Source organism: Tyto alba, unplaced genomic scaffold, assembly GCF_018691265.1.
Source record: "Tyto alba isolate M040663 unplaced genomic scaffold, T.alba_DEE_v4.0 Super-Scaffold_48, whole genome shotgun sequence".
In the NCBI taxonomy this organism is placed as follows: domain Eukaryota; kingdom Metazoa; phylum Chordata; class Aves; order Strigiformes; family Tytonidae; genus Tyto; species Tyto alba.
In genome coordinates, this window is record NW_024881324.1 from 2107794 (window position 1) to 2121317 (window position 13524).

Here is a 13524-nt window from a genome sequence, read left to right on the forward strand (position 1 = left end):
TGGAAGAAGAGCTGAGCCTCTTGGATGTTCTCTGCCACGGAAAGGAAAGGGCACTCAGCAAATACTCCTGTGTGACCCAAGGTGCTTCTTTCTTCCATTCATTATTTCTTTGCTTTATTTGCTATGCGCAGCTGCACATGAGCTGTTTTTTTATGAACAGCAGTGCAAAGTAGCTTATTTTGGAGGATTCCAGATGATCACTAGGGGCCACACTATTATTACATAAAGTCAATTAAAGAGCATACGTGCACATCCCATTGATTTGATTTAGAACTAACAAAAGCTTCAGTAATGTGCAATTACAAGAAACTTAATGACCCCTTTATATTGAATGCAACTTCTGTGGCACCTAATATGCTTTGATGAATTGCTCATTATGTGAAATGTTGGAAAAGCTTCTAAAAAGATTAATAATTGTATAATCAATAGAGAAATTTAGTCTTATTTGACTTTTTTTAGACTCTGAATCAAGTAAGTCATAGAGAGTATGGATCCTCTCTTGCTCCCCTTTCTCCTCCTGTACCCCCCAGAAACATGTTTGGGTTTTTTTTTTTTTTTAAAAAGCTAATCTGTCACTTTTCCAGCTTGTGGAGAAATCCCTTCTTGTGTTACGTGGAGAGGTCTGGCCTGGTGTGGCTTGACACGCGAGGTCCAGGAGGTCCCCAAGCAGCAGCCACCAGCGTTGGGCTCAGAGCTTTGCCGCGTGGTCTGGACCTGCCCCCCCTCTCCTGTTCACTGCCCGTAAAGCTTCGGGACCCACCGAGCCCTTGGGGCCACCGGGTGGGCTTTAACCTTGCCCTTCTAGCCGTGGGATGCTTCGAGAGCCTCGTGCCCCAAGTGTTGCCCACACCACAGTTCACTGCTAGTTGTGAGGTACAGCCAGCCGTGTGGGATGGGATCAGAAATAGGAGAGGAAAAAAGGAAAAAAAGGAAGTTTTCATTTCTGTTACATTCAGGGTTTAGTAAATACTGCCAGAGGTGTCTGAAGGCTAAAAAACAGGCAAATGCAGAATTGCTTTACATTTGTTTCAGTTTTGGATCCACTCTCGTCATGCCTCAGGGCATGATTCATGAGTTTTGAATGCCATGGTCTGACGGCACTATTCTGCTGTTCAGCCCTCAACTGGAAAGTAAAACTGATCACCGGGATCCGTTGGTGTTACTGTACTTCTTACGGCAGGGACAAATTTCTGTTGTCTCTAGCAAAGTGGTGCACGCTCTCCCTTATTCTTTCCTGACCGGTACCCACAGAGCTTCAGCAGTACCGACCTCGGGTTTTGGCTGCCTTAGGTAGCGTTTACGTAGTTCTTCTGTCATGTGGAAATTTTGTGTAAAACGTAAAATATGTCTGTTTTGTTTCCCTTACAGATGCTCTTAGGAACGTAAACACATCATTTTGGTTAAAATGTGGTTTATTTGTCCGTTGCCCAGCCCTACCCTCACGCGTGTGGGTCAAACGTGGCCTGCACCAAAGCGGGGCACACGCTGCAGCCACTCCGGGCAAGGTTGGCCTCAGTGAGGGCTACTGAAAATCCCTGTTGACTCTCTGATTCTTTGGTATAAAAGCTAAATCGGGTTGAGCGCAGCCACCCGCAGACTGAGAGTAAAACTGAGCTGAAGTTTAGACCCCAGCATGTGGGGAATCACGGCGGCTCTGCTGATTCCTGCTCTAATTCCCAGCAGCTGGGGAAGTCACCCCTAAGTGTTTGCAGAGCGAGAGACACGGGGTGTTCCCAGGGTTGCGTATCGGAGGGATGAAAAAAGAAAAAAAATCCAAACCCAGGAGTTTTGGCGCGATAGGATGGGACTGATTTAGTCTGGGCACCTAGTCAAGAGCCCCAGTTAAATTACTGCTACACAGTGCTGTCATCGCACCGCGGCGAGGAACCTTTCCCATTAGCCCTCCGCAGCACGGCCGCTGCGGGAGATTCTGCGGTATTTGGAGTTGTTGAGCTAAATAAGGCAGAAGGGAGGGCAGGTAGGAAAACGACTCCATGTTAATGGCTGTCACGCACAACAATGCCATCCATCGTGCCAAGCCGACGTTCGTATGGGAGGATCATGTTTTATTAAAACCTGCTACTTGTTGTCACTCACTTGCTCCACTGTCCTATTCGCTGTCTCCAAAAATAGCATGCCCTGTGGTGGTGGCTTATTACGATTAAACAGATAAAAATAAGTTTAAGGTTTAAACACATCCAGGACACCTGAGGTGATACAAGATCTGACTTCTTTATGGAACGTGTGAAGTTATATTTTCCATTGCTTCACAAGACTTGTTTTGTTTGGTTTTTAATTCACTAAGCTTTAATGTGACCTATAGTTTTGCATTACAGGATGGCACCCCAGGAATTTGTATCACTATTTTCTGATTTTTTTTTTTTTCTTATTCACAGGACAATACTTACTAGCTTTGAAAAAAAGAATTTCTCTAAGACAGCCCTATTCTTTCCAGTGATTTAAGTAATAATTCTGTGTTGTTTGTTGCAGCTTTCATATGTCAGAAAGAAGTAGTGAGGAAGTAGATACCCTGATAAAACCAGTAGGATTTTACTCATGTGATGGAGATAATGCCAGGATCTTAATTTCTGTACCCGCTGTCTATATTTAGCCATTTTTCTCTTTAAATAAAATCTGTACATGGAGATAAGGGAAAACATTTTTTTCCTCCCGTATTTCTGCTTCCTCTGCATTCATTTGCAACTTTGAATTCCTCTTCAGTGGTGCTAATATGTGGCATTTCATCTGAAGTGAAGGGCATACAAGAGCGCGGGAGCCTGATGGAGCAAGATGTGGCGTTGCTGGTGGAAAAAGCCAAGGGCAGTAATTACAGGCAGCGAGGTGAACGTCACACCACAAAGCATTACTACAGGTGTGAGCATCAAACTCGGAGACTCGCTCCAGAGTTATGTTTCCCTGTCCTTCTTCAGACGCTGAATAGTGACGGCGTGGTCAGAGCTGTGCCCAGGGGAGAGGGAAACACAGTCCCCGCTCCACAGTGCCGGTGAGCAGCGAGCTGCTGCCGAGAGCAGACATCCAGAGCACTTAGGGGCGAGCTGAGCGTGGAGAGATCCCTGACCTGGGTGTTGCTGTAGTTGTACCGACATAAGACTCGACCTGAGCTCGCCAAACCTGCTGCAAGGCAAAAACGATGAGCCAAACAGAGGCAGTTTTGCTTTCAGGACTGCCGCTCTTTTTCCGGAGGTTGCAGTTTGACCAGCGTCAAACGTGGTGCGAAGGTGGTACCCAAACATGGGACCACATTGCTTGGGCAGTTACACCCATCTGAAAGGTGAAGCATTATTGTCTGGACACGGCAGAATCCAGGCTCAGTTTCACACAGGCTTTTAACGCATGTAGCTTGAAAGATGCAGCTGGTATTACTTGTATTTTCCATGACACGTGCACCAGTCAGAGCAGGTCGCTTTTGTTCCTTTTCGGTGAGAAAGCATTATGGCATCTGAACCTCCTGCTTCGGTTCTGCTCCGCGGTGGAGATGGTGGTCCCAAGCTGTCACAGGTGGACACGAAGCAGAGGTTGGCTAGTCAGCTGTGGAAAAGAGCTTGATGTGACCCTGAACTAGATGTCTTGGGACATGCCATGCAGCTCTTCCTATTGATTAGGAAACCAAAAACCATCCTGAAGGAACCCAGCTGAGGCCATCGCTGTTTACACAGGAGCAGGGGCACGTACGCATTCAGTGACTCACAAGGTGTCAGCTCTGTGCCACGGCTCTCAGTGCCCTTTTGCTCCAACCCTATCACACCCCTTCAAACGGGAGTGGAGTGAGGAGCAGCGAAGCTCACCTGTGAAAGAGAAGCGTGCATTCGGAAAGGGGCGTGACAGTAAATACAACCCACAGCTCCACTACTCAGTCTCCTTGCACAAGCCTTTCTGGGCTGCTGCTGAAGTGGCTTGGAGTCCGTGGAAGGATGGTCATTGACTTCCACAGCCTTCGGTGTGCCGTGTGTGGAGAGACATCGGCTTAACCCGGCCAGAAACTGGAGCCTTTATGTCACCCCTAACAAAAATAGACGGAGGTGTTTTCAAAGCGCCATCGTTCCCTCCCAAAACGGTAGACTTGTGTCAGACTCTCAGCTGACCTTACATTTTTTTCAGACTCTTGGGAGCATTCGTCTTTAGGAGCATGAAATCTTCCAAGTTCTTGTCTTTGTAGCCCCAAAGAGCTCTCCAGTTGTGGAAACCCCCTGCGTGTGCCTCGTCCCGCTCCCTGCACCACTGACCTTGCAACTTCTCTGATCTGAGTGGGATCAGTATCTGAGCTGGAAGGCAGACCTTTGTCTCAGAAGAACAGGTATTTTATTAAAACAAAAGGCCCAGTATTGCCCATATTAGTAGTCAGATACAAGGAAAGCAGAAATCTGCTGAAATTTAAAGTTTTGCCAGTTGATAGAATCCATGTACAGCCACCGAATGTTAAAAATATTCCATTTCCGATGAAGTTCACATCTATATATGGAACCCACGTTTGTTCAGATATATCTGGTTGTCCTGTTCTGTGCAGGAACCCAAACTGTTGCATCTGTAAGACACTGATTTTGCTAATTAGTAAAGCAAAAAATTTCCATTGCAAGGGCATTTTAAAGCAAAATTACATACAAGAAGAAAAAACTCCTTATTGAACTAAAATGTGGTATAACAGCTCACCACATCCTGCTACCATGGCATCTGCTGTTTAGCAAAGGAAAGGTTCCTCTTTCAGACTCCATGACAGGTAGAGAGGTCACGTGTTACCTGCATTTCTCAGCACTATTATTTTTTTAACTTTCTGTCAGTGGAAAAGCTGAACATGACAGTGGAAAATACCAGTTGAGGGAAAGCATTGTGGGGAACTGTAGGTGTTAGCTATAAAAGCGACAGTGCCCCCCCTTCCCAAAGCCAGCAGAAAAACAGTGAAAAAAATCTGATGATAAAGGTGCTGTAAATCATTGTACTCGGCTGTTTGATCTGATAGGGATCAACCTGTTGCTTTAAGGGAAGTGTTGTGCTAATCTAGGCGTTGAAAATTAAACATCTTGCATGCTATTCCAGATCTGCTACTCAGCTGTGTGTAGGGCCTCCAGCAAGCCAGGTAATTCTTGGGGTCTCATCTGCCCTGTCTATGAAATGGGTCTTTCTGAGTACTCAGGTTATGTTGCTGTAAAAATAAATGTAAAGCCTTCGCAACCTTTATTTGAAAAATGTTGCCCTCATTCGAAACACGACGACTCTCAGAATGGTACTACAGACGTGAATGGATGCGTATCCGAGCAGCAGTGGAATCAAAGACGAGCATTTGCTTTAGGAATGAAACTCAAACTCAGGCCAAAATACTGCTTGCGCTGAATACCGCTGTTCTGTGGAGCACACACAATCCTCTCGTAGTAACAGGTTTGCAAGCCAAAACTTGAGCGTTCAAGACAGCAACCAGCTGACTGTCCTCAAGTACATAATAAATATTTTCTTAGAAAGGTAGGAACTAAGAGAAAAATACCAATTATTTTCTCTGCCCAAGCAATATATCTCACCTCTCTGGGGAGTTCTGCAGTGGTCCTACAGGACCGAGTGGATCCCTGAGGATACTAAAGGGAAAGGGTGTGATGGATAGCAAAGGAGATGGTGAACAGTGGACAGTCAGCTTGTTCACATGGCACATGAATGAAATCATCCAGAAACAAATTTAAAACAACAAAAAAAAAAGTACCTTCTCCACCAGCTCGTCCTTGAACTGTGGAACCTATTGCTGCAGGAAACCGTGAAGGCCAGAAGAGCTTCAGAAGGTTATTAACTTAATGGAAGAAAGTTCATCAAAGTTTCACTAGAAACAAGGATGCAGAACTCCTCTTCCTCACCAAGCCCTCCGTCAGAGTGGAGGTGCACTAGGGAAAGCATCAATGGAGGCGTGCCTGGTTCCTGTGCTCTTGCCCAAAGAATTGGCTACTGGCCGTTGTGGTAGATGCAACACTGGTACGGACAGACGTACAGAACACTCCAGCAGAGATATACTTGAGTAACAGGATTTTTGATTTGCTGTAGGGGGGGCCAGTCTTGGGTCAACGTACAACAAGAATATTTGATGTTTTCTTGCCAAAAGGGAAAAAAAAAAAAAAAAAAAGAGTTTGAGGTCAAACAAAACATTGCAGAACATTCCATTTGATCCAAAATAAAACATTTCCTAACACGCAACAAAAACGTTGATATGTTTTGGAGTATTAAAAGAAGCAAATTTTCCAGAAGCGTGAAATAAAAAATGTTGGTGCTAAAGACCTTCGACGCTCTTCGAGAAATGTAATCCGTGCTTTCCCGTCCCTTTGGCTGCCCCAAAACTGCATTTCCCTCCCCCGCCCAGCCTCCCCCCCCCCGGCAGGTTTTCCCTCAGCGTCTGTCCCTCGGAGCTGGAGGGAGAAGAGGAGGCACGCCCTCACGGGAGCGCCGGGCGCGCAGCCGGAGGTGGCGGGGAGCATCCCCCCGCTAGCCAAACCCCGCCAGCCCGGCCCAGGGCCCTGCGGGTGGGCCGCCTGCCCTGCTTCCGCGCCCGCCGGAGGGTTTTCCTTCCAGCCGCCGGTGCCGCGGCGGGCAGGGCGGGAAAGCCCGCTCTCGGCACACTTCCCCTTTCAGCTCTCGTCTTTAGTGCTCCCTGCTCGCGGTCTGCCCCTGCAGCTGCTCTGCCGGATCACACATCGCCCCACCTGCGCCTTCGGCCTGCACCCTTGTCCCTCTCTGCGGATTTTTTTCTACCGCGTTACTGGGAATTTTTTGCCTTTGCGACGCTGCGGTGGGTAAAGGGGAACAAGCGGCGGTGAAATAAAGAGGCCCGTGTCTGAGCTGGGCCAGCCACGGGCCGCCACAGGTGAGAGAGAGATGTTGAACGTCCTCTTGGCAGTTTTGGCCCCGCTGGCGAGAGCCAGCAGCAGTGGGTGCGCTTTGGTCAGGGCTCTGCTCACTCCCGGGCCCGCGCTGACATTGCCCGGTGACTGCCGGTGAACCGATGCCAGGTGTTGTTCCGTGAGGGACACCGGACTCCGATGCCACTCTTCAAGGTAGCAGAAGTCCACCTCTGTTAAGAAAGTAACGTGTAATAAAAATGAGCAAGCAAGCCAAAGGTCTAATCTGTATTCGAAGCCGATAACAAAACGAGGAGTGATTCCAGCTGAGGGCAGATTGGTTTGGCTGCTGAGAGCTGGAGAGAGCGTGACCGAAGGACCGTGGTGGCCTCGTGGGCTGAGCTAGGGCTGGTGGACTCCCAGCTGAGAGGAGAAGTCACAGCACCTCTGGGGTAAGCCACGTGCCCTGCAGAGCTCGGGTGGCAGAGGATTTGGCTGAGGGTACCCAGCGTGGCTGGGAAGGGCAGGCTCTGAGTACCTAAGCCAAGTTCGGAGATGGACCTTTGGCTCTTAGACCCTCACGTCACAAGTTGCTTCCAAAACACTCAGTACTTGAACAGGAGAAAGCATCAGCTGGTAGGCTGGGGCATGTTCCTTTTGAAAGTTTCACTGAATGAATGGAGCAGGAGTACCTCGGCGTGTGCTGTAGCATTAGTCCATGATACCTGAGTGTTACCCCTCTAACTGAGGTGGGGAGCTCCTTCGCTTTTCCGCACCCCCCATCCCAAACTGTGAAATGCCGGTAATGCTTATGTTCACATTTTACAGAACCGCTGTGAAAATTCATTATTTAATGAATGAATGCATTAATGAAAATTCAATGAAAGCATTAACTAACTACAAAGACCAAGGATTGCCTTGAGTAGTATCTTAATTCTGTTTGAAGTAACAGAAACTTGGAGGGAAAGTTATCAAAACCATGACACTCTCTGGCCCATATGAGGATTTGTTTCCATTGTCATGCTCAACACCCAGATACCACTGTGTGGTTTTGCTTCATACCCAATGTTGCTTTGAGAAGATTATCAAAGAAACTCTCTTTACAAAAGCATCACGGGACAGTCATCCCACAGAAGTGCTCTGTTTGCATTCAAGGCAGAGACTCGGTCCCAAAAGCTTTCCGGGGTCTTGCAGGGTATAAATGGGGTGGCACTTCTTGCTGTGTTTGGGTGCATGCAGGGCAGTCCTTGCCACAGAGCAGGGCTTGCTGCTTGAATTTGTTTCCACTGTTTGGTAATACTAAAGATGAACTCAGCAGCACTCTCAAGAGAAAGAACTGCTTTCTCTTCACATCTCATTTCCATACCGCTCTTAGTTTGCTGCCATAAATAGGTAGTTACAAATACAACTGATATTTCCTTTCCGAAGTATGGCGTGTGTATCCATTGGTAGAAGTGGTTTCAGTGGCCAGGACCTGTGACACAAATCCTGACTGATTCATGTGCTGCAATTACTAAACGGGCAATAGGTCTGCAGGGGAAAAAAAAAAAAAAAACAACAAACAAAACCAAACAAAAACAAAACCAAACAAACAAAAAACAAAACAAAACAACAAAAAACAAACAAACAAAAAAAAGCAAAAAGGCAACTACTTGCTCCAGGAAGTTGGTTTTAGACAGGCCTGGTCTTTTCCAGTAAACATGTGAAGTTATCTGGTGGCTGTGAACAGCAGCCCACGAGGAAAGGAAAACACGGGCTTTTCCGTGGTGCTTCTCTGATGCGGGCGCGTGTTTCCTACTGCCAGTAATGTTAGGGAAACGCGGGAGTGGTGATAGCCCTGCTGATGGCATTTTGTCTATCTTCACGTAAATCAGGTGGTGGCAGTCACTGCAGGGAGGTGGGGTGGAAATAAAAGGGATGTTGTGTAGTCCACTGTAGATGGCCTTTGCCAGGTTCAGTCATTTCCTGTCCATCTGCCAAAAATCACAAGCTGATAAACGGACATAATTGGAAGTGTGGGAAACTATTGCTTGATGATCTGCAGGGGAGGGGGAAAAGAATGAAAGAAGACTCATGAATAAAGAAAACAAGACTTTATCAGGGGAGATGCAGTCTGACTGGCTGATGCTGAGATAGTGGACCTTGTTTATTCTTTCCCCTGAGTCTTGCCAAGGGTTTTAACTTGCTTGTCCCTCCCATCCGTCGGTGCGGATAGGAGCGAAGACTGCCTGTCCATGTGTGGTGGTCACCACGAAAGGAGGGTGTATATTTACATGTGTTCCCAGCTCCAGGGGATGGGCAAGGACGCAGCAGTTTCTTATCTTGTTCTTTTTTTTTTTTTTTTTTTTTCCTAATATTATCCCACAGAGGAAAAAAAATCAGCACATGAAGTTGTGTCCTATCTAGGCATTGCAGCTGCACGTGCCCAGGTTCAGTGCTGGCAGCTTTCTGCCATCGGTACCTACCGTGGCTAACACACTTCCCAAACAGTGCTTTTTACGGAAGGGGTAGATGACTCTAAGATTCCCTGTGGTTCTCTTCGCTTTACATTTCCGAGCCAGTTCTAGAGCACATGAAATGTTTTATCTGTACCTGATTTGAAATGTTAAATATGTTTGATGCAATCATGGATCCGGGATGCTGCTGTTCTTGTGATGCCTGGTTGTCCCTGGTATTGAGCATGTTCATAACCTTGGTTAATCCTGCTGTTTTGCACTGTGATCAGCCTGTACGAGCTGTCTCGTGACGTTACGCTGACTGTTCAGAGCTGTACCGAAGCTGTCAAGGAACGGATGCAAGTGGGGGGGGGGGCTGTGTACTGAAGAGACCCACCTGCAGCAGCGGGGTGCTAATCGATTCCTTTTCTCTTGTCTTCTTTCTTTGCAGTAAATGAAATTATAAGGAATGACCTTTCCAGTACCAATGTCCATTCATAGCTTTCAATACGGGCCTAGTATGAAATCCACACACACTTTTGACTTAGCTGGCGTGTCAGCTCGAGTAGAGAGATACCGACTAAAACCGAAGACGTTGCCTGGTACCAGTCTGATCTTCCACCTTACTGAATGTCAGGAACTGAAGATTTACCTCTTGCTTACAAAGAAGTAGCTCCTCGACTTCAACTGATGAGACAGCTCCTTTGAAGAAAATCATCTCAAAAGAAAGAGGAGGGAGTACACTCTGAGACGGCGCGTTTCATGGGACAAAACTAGGAAACTCAGCAGAATCTGAGCGCTTCTCCCCAGTGCTGACCTTTTTGGCTTGGCACCGCTGGAATACAGCCCTGGAAGTGCCTTATTTTACCAGGTCGTGGCATCAGGGCATTTTTAATAAGTTTTGAATTTGCTACTATTAAAAGTGCTGGTAGGTGCAGAAACTATAGAGCTTGCATTCTGGAGAGTGATATTGGAAAAAAAGCATAGGACTCTGCAGCGAAGTAGGGAGAGCAACCCCTACTCCAGTAAAACGCGTTTATGAATTCCAGGATTTCTTCAGCTTTTCCTCTGCTGTAATGTACAGCCTATTGCCTTATTCTCAGTGCATTTCAAAAGCCGCCTGATTTGTCATCATCTCAGCTTTCTTTTGTGTATTGTCTTTATTATGTGCTAATGAATCATAGGGCTGTTAGTAGTAGCATGTTAAGATTTTGATTTTAATCTGGCTTCAGTCATAGCACAAGTGAGTTGAATAGCACAAAATAAACAAGGTTGATGGACAAAAAAACTGAAATCTATCTTTTACATGATAGATGAATGTGTATGCATGTACATACATACTAGTATATATGCATATATTTATATATGACAAATAATATAGATGATTGCCTAGTGAGGGCACTGAATTTAGCAATAATTTCAATTTCTGAGAATGCATTTCAGATCCACAACAAATATTTCAGCTACTTCTTTTGTTGCACCTAAAGCAGGTATGCATTTTCTTTCCTCATGCAGTTAAGCAAGCACTTTAGATAGGCAAGAAGGATGCATACAAGATACATGTTATTTACCAAATGACAAAATATGAGTTATAGTAACTGTAAATACCATTATGGAAAGAGTGTAAAATATTTGTTCAGTTATAATGTTATTATTCCGCAGAAGCCTTATAACTCTCTGCTACATGTATGAAAAAGAATATTACCAAAAAACCACAAAGATTTAATATGCAGCGCTGTATAATGTGTTTTCAGATTAGCTAATGTTTCTGGAGCTACAGGTAGGCATGTAGTGTAGCCTTTAACATTGTATTTTCTACAATCAACCGCTTATTATATAACTAGCAACAACCTATTATTTCATATAACCAAAAATATAAAACTAAAATAAAATAGCATGACTTAAATTAAAAATGTTTAACATTAATATTGTGCCTTAGGAATCTGTGCCCCCTTCTGGAAATACACCTGAACTACACCTCCGTGCTGGGGTGGCTCCTTACCCCCAATGCAATGAAGATTGAACAGGTTTCACAACAAGGTGAAATCCTCCTAAGTGTTTGAAAACATTATTCTGTATAATTATGTCTTACTTTCTTTAAGAAAAAAATGAAAGCCATATTTGTCACATTTGCACATTACTGTGAAGACATGAGAATATAATATGGCTATATGTACATAATATGCTGTTATTGGTCCTTATAATAGTCTGTTATTCCTCACCTGTTTAATCCGAGTTATTTACCCTCTATTTAGCATTGTAGACGTTGCATGAAACATTTCTTATAGACTGCCATATGAAAAGTTAAAAAGCTTGACAGATGTCAGCTTGACTTGTAGCTAGATAATAGATCCAATAAAGCAAAATGTTTTGCTGGAAGCTAGTCTTAGAGTGGTTCATTTTATGTTATCTTGACAAATCTTCCTTTCTCATATAAAATAAGCATTTTTACATTATATACATATATATAAATATATATCTCCATCTCTTCTATTTGAAGCTGTTTTCATCCTGCTGCATCTTGCTAGTATAACCATCTTAGTACGGAAGAAAAGTCTCTTGTCAACAGACTCTTCTTCATTCCCCTCTCCCACTTACCCCCTGCATTTAAAGACATTGCTGCCAAGGAGAGAAAATGATATATGATATAAACCTCAGCTTTTATTCTCTAAGTATTTCAGAAATGTCAACAAAGCGTGCATGGAGGAATCTCTGGTTATGCCAAAGCATTTTTTTATTCATATACGTAAATACCTTGGGTGAGGCTTTTACAATACAGGACGATACAGACACACACAGGTAATACACCCTCCACATGTTCACATTTCAGCAGTAATTTTAGCAAGGTTTTCAACTGTATGGTTTGGATATGTTGCACCTCCTTCATCCTTATTTTTATTTTCCTCTTTAAGCTATTTTGGAAAAAAAAAAAAAAAAAAAAAAGGAACAACCACCTGTTACTTTTAAGCCTGGATAATGGAAGATTATGCATCTCTTGTATATGTATTCATAAAATAAAAACGAAAGCAGAAATATTTCCCGTATGAGACTGCTATCTTGTTTTTGTACGTGTGTTATGGTTGTTGCCATCAGTTTATGAAAATGGTTTTCATCAACCCTTTTTGAAAACAAAGCAAAACCAAAAAGCCACAATGCTCTGAACTTAGAGCATAGTCCTTATAGGTTCAAGAAGACTTTCGCCAGGCGTGATTCTGACTATTAAAAAGAGCCCTCTGGATGAATTTTAAGTGGCGAAACAAGCTGCCTTATTAATCATGCAACAAAGTACTTGCATCTGCATATATTGCTTGGACAACAGTTTCTTTTGCTCTCCCTGGAACTATTTCTGAAATGCGTGGGTTGCTACGGGCAGGCGTTAGCTCTGTGGTGTGCACGGCGGTAGATACAAGAGGCATTTGGGGGGGGGGGGGGCTGCCCACGGCCTGCCAGAAGGGGAGGGCTCGCCACGGGCCGCATCTGTGTGACGGTGGGGCTGCACGATGGGGCTGGTCTGTGCGATGGGTCCTGCGCCCCAAATCACCCCCCTGATCTCCCCCCCAAAGGAGGAGGGGGTGGCAGCTTAGTCGCGGCTCGGCTGAGCGCGGGTCTGGGTTTCTGGTCACCTCAGGAGCTGGTGCATATTGAAGTCCCAGCGCGGGACACCTGATGGGCCGAAGCATGCAGGAGCGCTGGAAAAACCCGAGCTCCTTGGATTTTCCCAGACCAAAGGCACGTTACGAAGTGCATACGCACGCCAGCACGCCTCCCACAGCGGTCCAGATTTGGGTAAGCATTTAAACACCTTTCAAATGAACCCCTCCAGGAGACACAACTACACATTTAAGCCTCTGTTGACTGAAGACCTTTCTCTGCCTTGGGTTTGTCTTCTTGCGAGTGCAGGGTGACACGCGCTGCTCACTCTGTCCCACCCGGCTTCCCTGGGGCTGCTACCGAATCCCTCGCAATTTAAGGAGAGGCAGATGCTCCAAGACCATCAAAACCCAGCTAGGGCCCAGATCTTTAGAGCTCGGTCAAAATGCTCTTTCTCTGCTTCCCTGTCCGGAGGGTGGAAATAGTGATATTTACTCCTCATGTGGGCAGCGCGAGCCGTGTTGTTGGTGAGGTTCCTGGAAAAAGGAGAATACTGAAAACTCAGTCACAGATTCCCCGTGTCTCTCAGAGACCGTGGCACCATTTTGTACCACAGCAAAAGGTCACAAACTAAATTCGTTCGAGCAACGTGTTTCGGTCATTGTGCTACCTGG

At 45.5% G+C, this 13524-nt stretch overlaps 1 protein-coding gene across 4 annotated transcripts in view; it reads left to right on the top strand.

Annotated features, from left to right (window-relative positions):
* Positions 1 to 12294, top strand: part of NFATC1 (nuclear factor of activated T cells 1) — a 113553-nt gene extending 101259 nt beyond the window's left edge. For all 4 annotated transcript variants that reach the window (XM_042806845.1, XM_042806847.1, XM_042806849.1 and 1 more), the window contains one exon: positions 9711 to 12294. In XM_042806845.1, coding sequence (XP_042662779.1) covers positions 9711 to 9760 — 50 coding nt within the window. In that variant the 3' untranslated portion in view covers positions 9761 to 12294. The remainder of the gene's footprint in view (positions 1 to 9710) is intronic.
* The last annotated feature ends 1230 nt before the right edge of the window (positions 12295 to 13524 follow it).